Source organism: Myotis nattereri (genome assembly GCF_964212035.1).
Source record: "Myotis nattereri genome assembly, chromosome: X".
In the NCBI taxonomy this organism is placed as follows: Eukaryota; Metazoa; Chordata; class Mammalia; order Chiroptera; family Vespertilionidae; genus Myotis; species Myotis nattereri.
In genome coordinates this window covers 48,679,266-48,695,773 of record NC_138078.1, presented here as the reverse complement: position 1 = coordinate 48,695,773, position 16,508 = coordinate 48,679,266, and the positions used below count along the sequence as shown (strand labels likewise).

General features: G+C 41.6%; 1 protein-coding gene across 1 annotated transcript in view; it reads left to right on the top strand.

The window, feature by feature from the left end:
- Positions 1–246: 246 nt before the first annotated feature.
- OPHN1 (oligophrenin 1) overlaps positions 247–16,508 on the top strand; it is a 629,793-nt gene continuing 613,531 nt past the window's right edge. Inside the window, exons 1-2 of the mRNA XM_081080828.1 lie at positions 247–794; positions 916–1,073. Coding sequence (XP_080936954.1) covers positions 920–1,073 — 154 coding nt within the window. The 5' untranslated portion in view covers positions 247–794; positions 916–919. The remainder of the gene's footprint in view (positions 795–915; positions 1,074–16,508) is intronic.

Sequence of the window (16,508 nt, the reverse complement as noted above, 5' to 3'; positions counted from 1 at the left end):
GCTGTCGGGGCGGGGTGGCCCGGAGATGGTTGGGAGGAGTCATGGGGCGTGAAGAGGAAAGACTACATCTCCCAGGCCTCCACGCTTTCCAGCTGGAGTCCTAGGGCGCTGACTGCTCCCCAGTTTCCGTAGGGAAGCGCCGGGCTACTGCACCTATTGTGTGTCGCGATCTCGCTCTCCGCTTCCCGCTCGGGTGTCTGTGGAGGAAGGATACGTTTCATTGCCGCCTCGGCTTAACCCCTCCGGTGCCTAACAGGACAGTAAGCCGGCTCCCTGCGACCAGGAAAAACTCCTGGGAGCTGAAGAACTCGGGTAACAAGACCCTAGGGTGCAAAGAAGTCAGTTGAAGAAGGAGCACGAGTGCTAGGGCTCGGTACCCCAGCTTTGCTGGGGTGGGGCAGAGGCGCTGGCTTTAAGAAGGGGGAGGGGAGAGTGCAATCTGGGTTGCCCGCGGACTTCGGCAAAGGAAATCTGCGAGCTCGGAAGCGAGGAGCTGGGAGGAGAGCGGAGGGGCGGCTCCCATCCCCAGCTCCCGCCCCCGCCTACACCCTGGGCGGGCTGAAGTATTCACGTTTGCACTTAGAAGGATCCCTCCCGTCTCTGGTGGCGAGCTGGGCTGCGGTTTCTGCTGCCGGTCTGGGGAGGTGATGCCTAGGGGGTATGCTGATTGCTAGGCAGCACCCCGCTGGGATCCGACTGCTTTAGTTACCTTTCCTGGTCACCTGAAGCAATCCTAGGATCGCCCGTTTCCGGTTCAGACCAGCCAGGTCTCCCCAGGAATCTCATCAGAACAGGTATCTGTCCTCCAAAGGGGAGGGAGGATGCGAATAATCCATCCCATCAACTAACCCTACTGTGCCACTGATGCTCTTGGTCTTTGTATCTTTCTTTTCTCCTCTCAACCCCCGCCATCAGAACCATGGGGCATCCCCCTCTGGAGTTCAGGGACTGCTATCTGGACAGTCCCAATTTTCGCGAGAGGCTCAAGTGTTATGAGCAGGAGCTGGAGAGGACCAATAAATTCATCAAAGACGTGATCAAAGATGGCAACGCGCTAATCAGCGCAATGAGAAGTAAGTGAAAGGCTTGGGGATGAGGTGTGTCCTTCCTTGATCCGGTGGTTCCGGCCTTCAAGCTTTTTCTCACCGCAGGGGGAAGGGAGGATTTAGAACATTGGGCCTTTACTTTTAGTGGCCTTGACCTTGTAGGACACGATCTATTGCTGTGCTAGGGACCCTCTTGCTCTGCAACTATCATGGCACATTGTTCCAAAGGGACACTCTGCCTGTACTGTCAGACATGTTTAGCATCCATGCCTGCCGCAAGGGGACATCCAAGCTGACCAAGTAACTGCTCCAGCACCTCCTAAAGAATTGGGAATTAGGGTCAGCAGCTTGAGTAGTGGTTTTGCCCTGGTCTCTAGTTGCTACAGGTAAGTGTGGGGACAATAAAACATTCACATGGCAAGTTATTTTCTAAGGAAAGCACGTTTGCCCTGGTGATTTTTTTTAACTTACTGAGCTATAGTTTTGGTTAAGGTCAGTCTAAGCTCAGAATTACTGGATGGCCTCACATGCCACTGAATTCTGCTTGAGTGTGGAACAAACAAAGACCTGCCTAGTCTCTGGCACAAGGAGCCTACCCCCCAGGGAGCAAATTACAGGGGTAGGGTTGGGAGCCATAGGACTCAAGGAACCTCACCTAGCTTGGCTTTTCCAGTGGTCACAGACAACTGTGGGATTCCGACCCCCCACCCCCAGTGTGTGGAGTTTTTATTTCTTCAAGTTAGCAGAAGGCTTGGAGTAAGAGAAAGAATAATAAACATCCCCAACAAGAGTGCAGGCAAATCAATCCTTTGTGCCAAAGTATATACCCAGAAGAATGGATAATAGTGATTGGGTGGAGTGATAATTATTTTTTTCTTTTCTTGGCTGAAAGATGATTGTGAAAAATAAAATCAGACTCACTGGCAAAAATGTCCTGTATGCTTATAACTTCGTTCTGAGTGGATTTATCCCAAACACACTGTGTCCAGGTCCAGTGTGGGGACCTTCTTAAGGCAGATGCAGCCAACCAAGAGCAGGGAGGGAGAAAGGCTTGGAGCATCAACACCATGGTAACTACTACCAGCTGGTTTTTGTTATGTAGCTCTTCCAATTTGCCCCTTGGAATCTGTGCTTTCCTGGCACATGCTGTCTGCCTACTTTAGTCAGAATATATAAATTGTCCAAGTGACTGCCTGTCATTTGATTGAATTTGCTCATTTAATGGTTTGTCCTGTTGTGGCAGCACCTTAAAGATGGCGTATTTGATGTTGATCCTTAGAGACTTATAGGCTTTGGGATGTTTCTCCACTGAAGAGTTCACTTAGAGATTAAAGATATGCAGGTTGTGCCAGAAAGGTAGTTAGAAAGGTGAGGGTTCACCAAAAGGAAAAGGGGGGAATGTTCGGGTTTTCTTTTTATTTACTTATTCCAGTAAACTGCTTGGTGCAGTATCCACAGTCAAGTGAAGCTCCTCATAAAGCCCCAGGAAGGAAGTTTATGAAGTATAAGGTAACTTGAAAGTATTTGTGTTAAAATAAAATGACCAGCTAAGGCATATCATAGAGATTAAGATTCATAAAAAAAAGTAAACAATTCAATGAAACATTTGAGGAAGGCAAAAGCTTAGTAAACTAGGAGCAAGAATTAGTTTTATTCTTTCCTTTTCTGAGACTGAGGCTGGTAAGAGTCAACAATTATGCAGGCCTAGACCTTTGAATATGTGCAAAAGATCCAAGAGCTATTTGACCCAGGGGCCTTCTTGATATTTTACAGTGGTTTTCTGTTTCTGAATATGCATAGAAAGCCCAAAAGAAGACAAGTAGGAAATAAAACCAAGAAGCTAACCCATACTCCATTTCTTTCCTGTAAGTTGCATGATTCTAAAACCGTAATTAGCAAGAGGCAAAGGCTGGATGTTTTTCAGTGTGTTGACCACAGTTATGTTTATACTCCCATTCTGCTTCATGCTGTGCTAGCTGGGCATCGGTTTGAGAGTAGGTGGGGGTGGGAGGAAAACAAATGTAGACTCTTGCTTTGTGTGGAGGAAAAAGAAGAGAACACTGGGAATTGGATTTTTAAGACTTGGTTTACCATCCTGGCTTCATCAACCTGGGATAAAATGGCACAAATCACTTACTTCATCTGTAAAGTAGGGGTAATTATACCCACCTCACAGGACTTTTTTAAGGCTCAAAGAAGGTAATAGATTATGAAAGTGCTTTGTAAATGGAAAGAGCTAAATATTGTAAGTTGTTCATAATACATCTTCAGTTTAATAATATATCTGCTGGTGAATGTGTACTTGTCAGGAGGTTTCTGAAGGGAAATGCATCAGCAGATATAGTTGGGAGCATATTTTTGTTATCATCTTGTTGGAAAATGTTACAGCAGTTCATTTTGTATTCATGTGTGTGGATTCATTTTGTCATTTGGAGTCTGGCATTAAAAGTCAGGGAAATGATTGATACCTTATTTATTTAAATTATGAAGCTGACCATGGAATCAAATGGCTAGTGTTTCTAGGAATTAATGAAGCATGGTGCATGGTGCTGTAAACCCCCGCTGCAGTTTTTGTGACAGTTGTTAGCCTAGGTGGAACTTGATTTTTACATTTATCCTGCTCAAGTCTGATTTTGTACAGAGCTCTAGATGAGGTTTTAGTCATAACTGTGTGTGATGCTGAATTTATTAAATGTAGGTCCTGTTTGAATATTTAGATTTGCTTAGCTCTGTGCTCAGAGATAATTGAGGTTATTAATGATATTCAACATGTTTTCCTTGGGAATATGGTTGATTCCCCCTTTAAATTTGATCCAATTATAATTGTTGAAGTACAGGATGAAGCTTATAACTTAAAGTAATGAAAATAAACACACTGCTACTCTGAAGGTGAGTAATATTGCCCTTTTTTCTGTTTGTTCTTTGTTTTTATGTTGGCAGTTTTGGTCCCCGATGTGTCTGAATATTTTCTAAGCTAGGTATTCGGAACAAGTATCCTGTGGCTCCTGCTTATATCCCAATGGAACATGATATACCTTATAAGTGTTATTTATAGTTCCATAAATACATACCATTCATTCAGTAAATATTTTTGCACATATTATGTTCAAGTCATTGTTCTCAGGGCTATTAAATATGTGACAGAGTGAGTCACAGATGGATCCTGCCCTAAGGAGTTCCCAGACAAGATATAGGGAGAGATCAGTATTGTATAAGGTAGTAAATATGGATCAGAGCCATAAGAGTGGGACAGGTAGATACCATTGTGTGTGACATCAGAAGGAGAGCTCATTTCCCAATGGGAGGACAAAGAAAAAGGAAGAAGGAGCATTGGAATTGGTGAGAATGAATAACACTTACCACTTGTTTAACTGTTCCCACGTGTAATGTATTCAAATCTTGCAACAGTTTTAAGAGGTAAGGATTATTATTCTCATGTTATAGATGAGAAAACTGATCATTAGAGGCCTTATATAACTTTCTCTACTAATAAGGGCAAAAGTCTGAATTAGAACCCAGACCTGACCCTAAAGCCCTGCTTATTTTATTACATTGCACTGTATTCAGGACAGGGCATTTATTGGAGTAGTAATGACACAGAATGTAAAGGGACAGCAAATAATTCAAGTCATATGGAATATGAGGTGCAGGAAGGGAAGTTTGGGAGATAAAGTTAGAATGGAGGTGAGGAACTGTTAAATACTTCAGACTTAAAAAATATATATATTTTTTATTGATTTCAGAGAGGAAGGAAGAGGGAGAAAGGGATAGAAACATCAATGATGAGAGAGAATAATCGATTGGCTACCTCCTGCACACCCCACACTGAGGTTCGAGCCTGGAACTCGGGCATGTGCCCTGATCAGAAATTGAACTGTGACCTTCTGGTTCATAGGTTGATGCTCAACCACTGAGCCACGCTGACCGGGTACTTCAGACTTTTTAAAATTAAACTTATTGGGGTGACATCATATGATTCTTAACTTTGTCTGACTTATTTCACTTAGCATAATATTCTCAGGGTCCATCTATGTTGTTGCAAATGGCAGTATTTCATCTTTTCTTATGGCTGAGTAGTATCCCATTATATATATGTACCACATCTTCTTTATCCAATCATCTATCGAGGGACACTCCAGTAGTTTCCATGTCTTGGCCACCATGAATGATGCTGCAATTAACTTTTCTTCATAAGCAGGGAGTACTAAAATGTTTTTGATGGGAGAGAGGCATGGATTGAGCTGTATGTTATAAAGATTCATCTGATAGTGATGGGTAAGGTGTTAGCAATTTCACACAAATATTCGTGACTTTTCAGCAGTTAATTGGCAGCTTAAATTTTCTTTGATGTAGCGCAGGGGTTTGCAAACTTCTATAAAGGGTCATATTTTAGGCTTTGAGGGCCATGCAGTCACTGTGGCAATTAACTAATTGCCATTGTTATGAGAAAACAGGTATAGATAATACGTATATGAAATGAGAATGGCTGTCTTCTAATAAAACTTGATTAGCATTGAAATGTGAATTTCACATAACTTTTACATGTCACAGAATATTATTCTTCCTTTGAATTTTTCAATTGTTTAAAAATGCAAAAACCATTGTCAGCTCAGCTAGGTGGCGGGCTGGGTTTGTCTCTGGTTGTAGTTTGTGGACCTCTGATATAACTAGTTAACCTAAAAAAAAACCTAAGTGGATTTTTATGGGTAAGGCAGTGAATATAGCTATTGGGAAAATATTTCACATTTTCTATCAACTAGTTTTACTTTGTCATGCTGTTAATTATGCCTGCTGTAGATTCAGGGATCACAGGCTCAAATGCTGTGAGAGGCCAAGGAGAAAACAGAAAAATATGAAGCTCTTGGAAGTGGGTTAATAGGATTGGAGTGTTGGGGTAAAATATGGCAGCCTTACCCCATTCAAAAGGTCTTTACTTACTTTAAAAAAAATGTGCTACCTAAATAAAATATATTCATAGCCTAAATTCAATTAGGTTGCAACTCCTGAGCTAGATGATCTACCTGTATCAGTCTGTGAGTCTTGGACTTTAATTGGCTGGGAAAGTGGAAGGTAACAGAAATTTCTCTGTGGAAGTACCACTGTACACTGTTTGCAAGTGATTAAGGCAGGAGGATGGTATAATGGGAAAAAAAATCATAGAAATGATGTCTAGATATCTGGGTATGGTGCTAATTCTGCTTCTAATGGAATCTGTGACCTTGGTAAGTTATTTCACTGGGGCCCTAGGTCTGCAGCTTTATAAAGGTGGGGACCTATAAGCTCACATTCAGTTCTAACATTCCATGACTTTTTGTTTTTTTTAAATCCTCATCCAAGGTTATGTTTTTACTGACTTTTAGAGAGAGAGGAAGGAGGAAGAGATAGAGGGGGAGGGAGAGAGGGAGAGAGAGAGAGAAAGATAGAGAGACACATCAGTGTGAGAGAAACATCGATTGGTTGCTTCCCGTATGCACCCTACCTGGGGATTGAACCCACTACCTAGGTATGTGCCCTGAACAGGAATTGAACCCACAACTTTTTGGTATATGGGATGATGCTCCAGTCAACTGAGTCATCTGTCCAGGTCTCCTGACTTTTTTTAAATTGCATTCGATATTGTGTTTTAATCATTTGGGAAATGAATAACCCAATTATAGCTTCTAACTTTATGCCTACATAAAATTGCAAAATTATTTTAGTGTTCATGACAATATTTAATTAACAATTTTTATTTATTTTTTATTATTTTTAAAAATATATTTTATTGATTTTTTACAGAGGAAGGGAGAAGGATAGAGAGTTAGAAACATTGATGAGAGAGAAACATCGATCAGCTGCCTCCTGCACACCACCCACTGGGGATGTGCCCGCAACCAAGGTACATGCCCTTGACTGGAATCGAACCTGGGACCTTTCAGTCTGCAGGCCGATGCTCTATTCACTGAGCCAAACCGGTCAGGGCTAATTTACAATTTTTAAAAAATTTAAAAATTAAGTAGCTGTCAATACCAGAGGATGACATAACCTTATATGTATGTACATTTGTATATATAAAAGAGATAGAAAGAAGAATTACTTCACTAAGCCCATACATATATATGCACAGCCATACATACATAGGCTGTCTTGTACTAATGAAAACTTATGTATTAAAAGAATATGAAAGATATATTCTGTATTAAAAATATACATAAAGTTGATGAAGTTGAAATTACTGGTATAACTTTTACAACCCACTCTTAAATATTTACAAAAAATGTCCCCTTTCTTACATGTTATTCTTTTGAACACAAGAGTTTTAGATGTTTAGTTGACCTTTTGGGTTGCCTGTTTAGCTCTTGCTTTGATACCTGGGGCACCTATCTGGTAAGTGATTGGTTTCCTGGAAGGATGGGTTGATTCCATCTTTGAGGTGAATTTGATATTGCATATACTTATTGGAGTCATCTTTAGCTTGGCACAGAGAGAACCTGGGTGTTAGTTCCAACGCTGCTGTTAGCTAGCTATATAACATTGAATAAGCTTTTAGTTTCATCAGCCTGAGTTTTCCCATTTGTAAAATTAGAGGTCTGGTCATTGAGCTTCAGGGTTCCTTTTGGCATGATCATTTTTTCTGGACTGTCAACTATCTTGCTCAAGTAGTTAGACCAACCTCAATAGATTCTAACAAAAACTTTAGAGCCAGTTTATCTTTAATCTGGGAGGGTGGGCAAAAGGAAACTCTAACTGCTGTGTCCAACATGAGCAAATGACTTGAACTGTGCTAGCCTATCTGATTATCCTCTTAAATGTATCTTGACAGGTGTTAACCTGATGCCCTTCAATTCTGTCCTGAATAGCTCTATAGTGAGGGAGAACAAAGCATTTAATCCCTTTGGGGTGGGTGTAGTGCCATGGTGTGCAGGGAGGAGTTGGTTATGTAATATACATTCTCAGTCTGCAGACATCCTGTCATGATCCCAGTGATATTTGATTAGTGCCTTGGAGCACATGGAGTTACTTTAGATACCCTCCAGAGTAACTCAGATCAGTGTAATGAGTATGTGTTATGGTACTGATGTTAGTAAAGATGAAGCAATGTCAAATGGAATTTGGTGGAGACTATGTTGTCATGTTTATTGGAGGTCCTCAGCAAACCAGATTCCAAAGTAACTAGACTGGGGTGAGTTCTGTGAGAACTAAGGTGGAAAGTGAACCAAGCTAGGCTTTCAGTGTGACCATGTATAGAAGCTGTGTTTTTTTAAGGGATGGGGGATGGTGTTGGGGTAGGATAAGGAAGTTTATGGCTTGACCTGCTTGTTAAGAAAAGTTTTCCAATCCGAGTTAAGAGTGATGAAGGAAAATTACCTTGTAGCTTCATTTTTATAGCCTCATTTTTAAAGCATAGCCAGAATTTTTTGTTTAATCTAACATCTGTTTCTCTAATCAGTTAATACAGAAATTTCCTAAAAGCCCATGAGGATCTGGAAACATATTTTTCCAGGGGAGTACTCTGGAAATCTTGAGCTAATTTTTTTGTGTGGGGTGGATGGTCTCATGATGCTTTATCTGGCTTGCATCAAGTGTTAAAGCCTTGCATAATGTAAAGGCAATTCAATAAGGTTTTACTAAGCACCTACTTATGTGTCAGGCACTATCCTGGAAATTGGGGATACAATGATGAATAAGATTGCTATGAGCATACATTAAATACTTGATTACCCACTTAAATAATTTAATTACAATTGTGAGAAGAGCTACAAAGAAGTTGAGTGTATGATATATATTCTATCACATGTTACAGAGTGGGGCTTTGTGGGGATAAAAAGGAGCTAGACCAGTGGTTGCCAACCTTTCGGACCTCACGGTCCACCACTGATCCTCAGACCACCAGTTGGCGACCACTGCTCCAAAAGTTTCCTTAAACCAGTGGTTGCCAACCTTTCAGACCTCACAGATCATCAGTGGTCCATGGACCACTGGTTGACGACCGCTGAGCTAGACCATGGGGATGTAACTGTCCATAGGGGAAAAGACTAAACCAAGGAAGAAGAGCTCCTAAGTCAAAGCTCCCAGTTTTACTCTCTTGATAGTTAATGGCCCTGGTAATGAGCAATACTTTTTACCTAATGCTTCTTTCTTCTTTTATAAATATACTAGAGGTCCAGTGCATGAAATTGGTGCCTGGGTAGGGTCTCTAGGCCTGGCTGGCAATGAGGGCCAGTCAGGACCTCCGGCTGCCACTGGGACTTCCCTTCCCTGGCTGCTGGCTGCCAGCCAGGGCCTTCCTTCGTTTTGCACTGCCCTCTGGTGGTTAGTGCACATCATAGTGAGCGATTGAATTCCTGGTCTCCCTGTCGAACTCCTGAGGGGACACTTTGCATATTAGCCTTTTATAAATATAGATAAAAATGTGTTGTTTTTTTTTTAATAGGTAGCACATGAACATGGTACAAAATTCAAAAGGTACAAAAGGGTAAATCTTTTCCCTCCTCCTATGTCCAGTTCCCCCGCTCTCCACTTTAGAGGCAACAAGTGGCAACTGCTTGTTGAGCCTTAAAAACACTATCTCAGTGCTTCTTTCAACTTCTGCTTTCTCAGGATTGTGTTCTATTGTAGGCAAATTTCCAGGCACACTCTGACAAGATTTCTTTCAGATTGTACTTGGAGGGGATGGTAGACTAAAGATCTCAGAAAATCAACTCCTCCATAAAAGCAAAACAAAGAAAAGACAAAAAAAACAAAAAAACTTCACTACCAAAAATTGTCACAATCAACTTTTTCAGAGCTCTTGAAATTAGCCAAAAGTCTTGCAATAATCTGAAGAGTATTTCTTGATGAAAACATGGTGAACCTCTGAAGCATCAGGGATTTTGGCATTTTAACTTACCCTGCCTCCCATTTAATTCTCGAGACCTTTCTGGTAGCCTTGAAAACCCATAGCTTCATAACCACAGCAGCTGTGGAAACCAGCAGCCTTCCCCTGAGGGGGAAGACTCAGTTTGTACCTCCTCAAAACCTCACATATCCACAGAGCTCATACCCACAATCTTGTAACTACTTAACCTATTTCAAAATTACCTAGAAAAGCCCCATTCATAAGGCTTCTCATTATGTCACCTGACTTGGAGCTAGCTCAGTGGGAAAAGTTCTGTCCTCAGGGTTTTTAAGTCCTGAGAGGACACCAGTTTCTCTCCTCTGGCTGAACTTGAGGCAGAGTTATAAATTGCCTGGGTGAGTGTTGAAGGAATGTCCTAACATACACATAGAACCCTTCAGCAAAAGGAAGTAGATTTAATGGTTCAAGACATTTAATGAGATTTATGAACACTCACTAGCTGGCCACTAAGATAACCAAGCAGAGACTTCAGTGTCTACACACTATAGGGAATATAAATATTACAGAATTAGTCCAAGAAAGATACTAAACAAGCAAACAATGACAAAAACAACAATAACAATAAAACCTGGGGGTCAGAAACTGATTTCCAAAAATACCACATTATATTGTCTAAAATATCCAATTTTCAATAAAAAAATGATCAGACATACAAAGAAACAGAAAAGTATGGTCCTTACACAGGAAAAAAAGCAATCAGTGAAAACTCCCTGATAGGGCCTAAATGTTGGAATTTAGACAAAAATTTAAATCAGGTAATGCAAGTATATGTAATGACATAAAGGAAACCATGTCTGAAGATTTAAAGGAAAGCATGGGAACAGTGTCTCACCAAAGACACACTCTAAGGACATACAAATTATTAAAAAGCACCAGGTAGAAATTCTGTAGTTGAAAGTAAAATAACTGATATAAAAAATTCACTACATGGGCTCTACAATAGATTTGAGCTGGAAGAAAAAAGGAACTGTAGAACTTGAAGATAAGTAAGTCAACTGAGATGATCTAGTCTGAGCAAAATAAACAAAAAAATGAATAAAATTAATAGAGCTACAAAAACTGTGGGACACCATGAAGTGAATCAATGGGGGTCGCAGAAAGGAGCAGAAAGAATATTTGAAGGCATAATGGCTTAAAAAATTCTTAATATTTGATGAACAACACTAATCTCCAGATGCATGAAACTCAACAAATTCTAAATTGGAGAAACTTAAGAAGAGCTATACCTAGGTCCATTATAGTCAAACTGACAAAAACTAAAGACAGAATCTTGAAAGAAGCAAGAGGAAAACGACTCATCAGGTGAATGGGATCTTCAATTAGATCAAGAGCTGACTTATCCTTAACCATGTAAACCAGAAGGCAAAGTACTGGCAAGAGAATGACAACCAAGAATTTTATGTTCATTAAAACTGTCATTCAAAAATAAGGGAGAAATTAATACATCGTCAGAGAAATAAAAACAAAAACAATTTGTCACTACCAGACCTGCCCCACAAGAAATACTAATGGGAATCCTTCAGAATAAAATGAAAGTATGATGGATGGTAACTAAAATCTGCACAAAATATCAGGAGTGAATTAATCATCAAGATGGTGATGTAAATGTGGTACTCACATCTTCCCACAACCACATCAAAATTACAATTAAAATACAGAACAACCATCATTCAGATCCATCTGAAATCTGACTGAATGGGAGCCCTGCAACTAGAGAATTAAACAAGAAACCACATAGAGACTAATAGGAGGGGCAGAGGTGCAGAACGGGCTGGTCTGACACCCAGGTGTGGCATTTTTATTTTTATTTTTTCAATCGGAAGGGATATCTTGGCTGAGGCCTCCCATGAGGAGGAAGGGGTCTCAATCCTACACCAGAACTGTCAGCCCCGGTTCCAGTGCTAAGAAGAGAAGTCTCTGTAACTTTGGGCTGTAAAAACCATCAGTTCCTCTTAAAGGGCCCATACATGGACTTACTCAAACTCACTCGTCTGAGCTCCAGTGCTAGGGCAGCAGCTTGAAAGGATCCAGGAACATTGGGAAGGAACTAAACTGTCTGGCATCAGTGCAAGACTGTGGGATAGCTTTCCCCCAGACAAAAGTGCTGGCAGAGGTCATTGTTGCTATGCAGAAACCTCCCTCGCCTCAGAGTTGACAGGCACTATATCTGAGTTTGCATCAACCTGGCCCACACTGTTTGCCCTGCCCTGGTGATTCCGTGAGATCCTGTACCATCCAATTTGTAGGTCCACCCAAGCTGCATGCAGGGGCTTTTCCATATTAATGGCCTGTCCTGGCTCAGGCTTCAGACTTTCCTAAACTCTCAAATAAGTAGCACCTGGACTCAGGGTGCACCATACCTCTCGATAATTGGCCCCAGGCCCGGCACTAGCAGCAGCTTTCCAAGGTTCACAGTTTGGCCACTCCTGGGCACCTTCAAGACCACCATAAGTAGCAGCCATCTGCAGATAACTCTGTAGCTCATTTCTAGAAGCCCCAGAGCCAGGGCACTTGGTGGACAGCTTTAGACCACACCAGATTACATCTCTACCACATCCAAAAGTGACACACTCAAGGGGAAGACCAACTGAGCACCAAAGCCCCACTGAAGCAAGTCCTGCTCTACAGGGGTGTCTTCTGCACAGCAGCTCTTCTAATGTTGTTGCAGCTGGTCCTTATAGCCAATTGGCCTGGGGATCTTTTCCTCCCACTGACACCAACAGCAATCAAGACTCAACTACAACAGGATAATGCACACAGCCCATGTAGGGGTGCACCTAGAGTGCCTAGCTCAGTTGACTGGGGAGGCTGAGCCACTGGGCCTTATAGGACACCTACTGCCCAAGACCACTCTACCAGTTCCAGGGGACATTGCAACTCTATCTAATACATAGAGACAAACACAGGGAAGCAGTCAAAATGTGGAGACAAAGAAGCATGTCATAGATGAAAGAACAGTAGAAACCTCCAACAAAAGAACTAAATGAAATGGAAGAAAGGAAACTACTTGATAGTTTAAAACAATGGTTATAACAATGGGCAAGGAACTTAGTGAGAGTCTCAAAGAACTTAGTGAGAGTTTCAAAGTCCTTAGTGAGAACATCATAGACATAAAAAAGAACCAGTCAGAAATGAAGGACAAACTAACAGAAATGAAGAATAATTTATAGAGAATCAACAGTAGAATAGAGGATACTGAGAATCAGATTAGTGGTTTTGAATATGAGAAAGCAAAAAACACCCAATCAGAAGAGCAAAGAGAAAAAAGAATCCAAAAATATGAAGATATAGTGTAAAAAGCCTCTGGGATAACTTCAAGCATCATAGGGGTACTGGAAGGAGAAAAGAGAGAGGAAGATATTGAAAATCTATTTGAAGAAATAATGATAGAAAACTTCCCCTACCTGGTGAGAGAAATAGACTTATAAGTCCAGGAAGTGCAGAGAGTCCCAAACAAGAGGAACCCAAAGAGGCCCACACCGAGACACATCATTTAAATGCCAAGGGATAAAGACAGAGAGAATCTTAAAAGCAGCAAGAGAAAAGCAGGTAGTTACCTACAAGGGAGTGACAATATGAATGTCAGCTGATTTCTCAACAGAAACTTTGTGGGCCAGCAGGGAATGGCAAGAAATACTCAAAGTGATGAAAAGCAAAGACCTACAATCAAGATTACTCTAGACCCAGCAAAGCTATCATTTAGAATTGAAAGTCAGATAAAGAGTTTTACAGACAAGAAAAAAGCTAAAGTAGTTCACAACCACCAAACCAGTATTACATGAGATGTTGAAGGTTCTTTTTTAAAAAGAAGCAGAGGAAGAAGAAAAAAATATAAGAATAATAAAATGGCAATAAATACATATCTATCAACAATTGAATTTAAAAATAAGAAAAAACAGACCTAGCTGGTTATGCTCAATGGCTAGAGCATTGGCCTGTGGACTGAAGGGTCCCAGGTTTGATTCCAGTCAAGGACACATGCCCAGGTTGCTGGCTCGATCCCCAGTGGGGGGCATGCAGGAGGCAGCCAATCAATGATTCTCTCATCATTGATGTTTCTTTTTTTAATGTTTATTATTATTATTATTTTTGATTAATAAAATCTTTATTGTTCATATTATTACATTTGTTCCTTTTTTTTCTCCTCCATAACTCCCCTCCACCCAGCTCCCACCAACCCTCCTCCATCACTCCCCACCCACTGTCCTCATCCATAGGTGCATGATTTTTGTCCAGTCTCTTCCCGCATCCCCCTCACCCCTTTCCCCCCAAGAATAGTCAGTCCACTCCCTTTCTATGCCCCTGATTCTATTATAATCACCAGTTCATTCTGTTCATCAGATTATTCATTTGACTTTCAGATTCACTTGTTGATAGATGTGTATTTGTTGTTCATAATTTGTACCTTTACCTTTTTCTTCTTCTTCCTCTTCTTAAAGGATACCTTTCAGCATTTCATATAATACTGGTTTGGTGGTGATGAACTCCTTTAGCTTTTTCTTATCTATGAAGCTCTTTATCTGACCTTCAATTCTGAATGATAGCTTTGCTGGATAAAGTAATCTTGGCTGTAGGTTCTTGGTATTCATCACTTTGAATATTTCTTGCCACTCCCTTCTGGCCTGCAAAGTTTCTGTTGAGAAATCAGCTGACAGTCGTATGGGTACTCCCTTGTAGGTAACTGACTTTCTTTCTCTTGCTGCTCTTAAGATTCTCTCTTTGTCTTTTGCTCTTGGCATTTTAATTATGATGTGTCTTGGTGTGGTCCTCTTTGAATTCGTTTTGTTTGGGGTTCTCTGCGCTTCCTGGACTTGTAAGTCTATTTCTTTCACCAGGTGGGAGAAGTTTTCTGTCATTATTTCTTCAAATAGGTTTTCAATATCTTGCTCTCTCTCTTCTTCAGGCACCCCTATAATTCGGATGTTGGTACGCTTGAAGCTGTCCCAGAGGCTCCTTACACTATCTTCATATTTTTGGATTCTTTTTTCATTTTGCTTTTCCAGATGGGTGTTTTTTGCTTCTTCGTATTTCAAATCTTTGACTTGATTCTTGTGATCCTCTAGTCTGCTCTTGGGAGTCTGTATAATATCCTCTATTTCAGTCAGTGTATGCTTAATTTCCAGTTGGTCCTTTATCATAACATCGAGAGTCTGACTAGATTTCTTGAGGAGCTCACTACATTTATCGGTGGTCTCACCAGTTTTTTTGAGGGTCTTACTAAATTTATCGGCGGCTTCTAGAAAGTTCTTGAAAAACCTTAAAAGTGTGGTTTTGAACTCTCTATCCAGTAGTTTGCTTTCCTCCATTTCTGTCATTTGTGTCCTGTTTCTTTGTCTCCGCAATTTTTATGCTTCCCTGTGTTGATAAAGTGGTTTTCTGTGCTAAGTGTCCTCTAGGGCCCAGTGGTTCAGCCTCCCCAATTACCTGAGGAGGACACTCTTGGTGCACCCCCTTGTAGGCTTTGTGCACAGTCTTGTTGTAGTTAAGCCTTGATTGTTGTAGTTAACACTGGGAGGGAATGGCCTCCAGGCCAATTTGCTGTGAGAATCAGCTGTGTCTGCAGTGAGAGAACTTCTGTGCTGGAGACACCCCTCTGGGGCAAGACTTGCTTCAATGGGGCTTTGGTGCTCACTGGGTCTGCCCCCTGAGTGTGTCCTTTAAAGGTCCGAGGAGCTGCAAACTGGATGGTCCCACTGTGACCACTGGGGACACTAGCTCCTGGATCTCTAGAGAGGTGCTAATCTAGCCTTTGCCTGAGGCTACCCAGCAAAAGCCTCCGTGCAGGGCTTGGTTGGGGCAGAGTGGGTCCCACGGGATCCACAGGGTGGAGAGAGCAGTTATGGCTGCTCTCAGTCCTTCCCTCAGAGGCTCTGCTTCTCAGTGTCCCAGTAATCGCTGCAAGCACCTTTGAGAGAAAGCTGCCCTCGAGTTCCAACTGATGCCAGACAGTCCCGCTTCTCCGGTATGAGTCTGGGTCCCCAAAGACTCGCCCAGAACTGGAGGTCAGAGCCTGAGACTCCCTCCCGATTGAAAAAGAAATCCGCGCCCTCAGCCGCCAGCCCGCTCCGCATGCACCTCCTCACCTTAGTATTTTACTTCCGTACTACACCTCCTCTGAGTGTCGGTATTCTTTTCTCTTTCCTTCCAGTTGTAGAATTTCCACTCAGTAGTTCTGGATGATGTCCGTTCCATCTTTTAGTTGTATTTTTGAAGTGGTTGTGCGAGGCAGCAATCTCCGGTGTTTACCTATGCTGCCATCTTGGTTTCTCCTCCTGGTTTTTAAGTTCTTTTTCCATTTGCTACTCTGCATGGATATTTTTTCCTACCTTGTTCTTCTAGCTCACTGATGCAGTCCTCTGCTTCTTCTAGTCTACTGTTGATTCTTTCTATTGTGTTCTTTCTTTCTTTACTTATTTATTTATTTTAAAAAATATTTTTGTTGATTTGAGGGAGGAAGGGAGAGGTAGAGAGATAGAAACATCAATGACGAGAGAGAACCATTGATCGGCTGCCTCCTGCATGTCCTCTACTGGTGATTGAGCCCACAACCTGGGCATGCGCCCCTGGCCGGAACTGAACCTGGG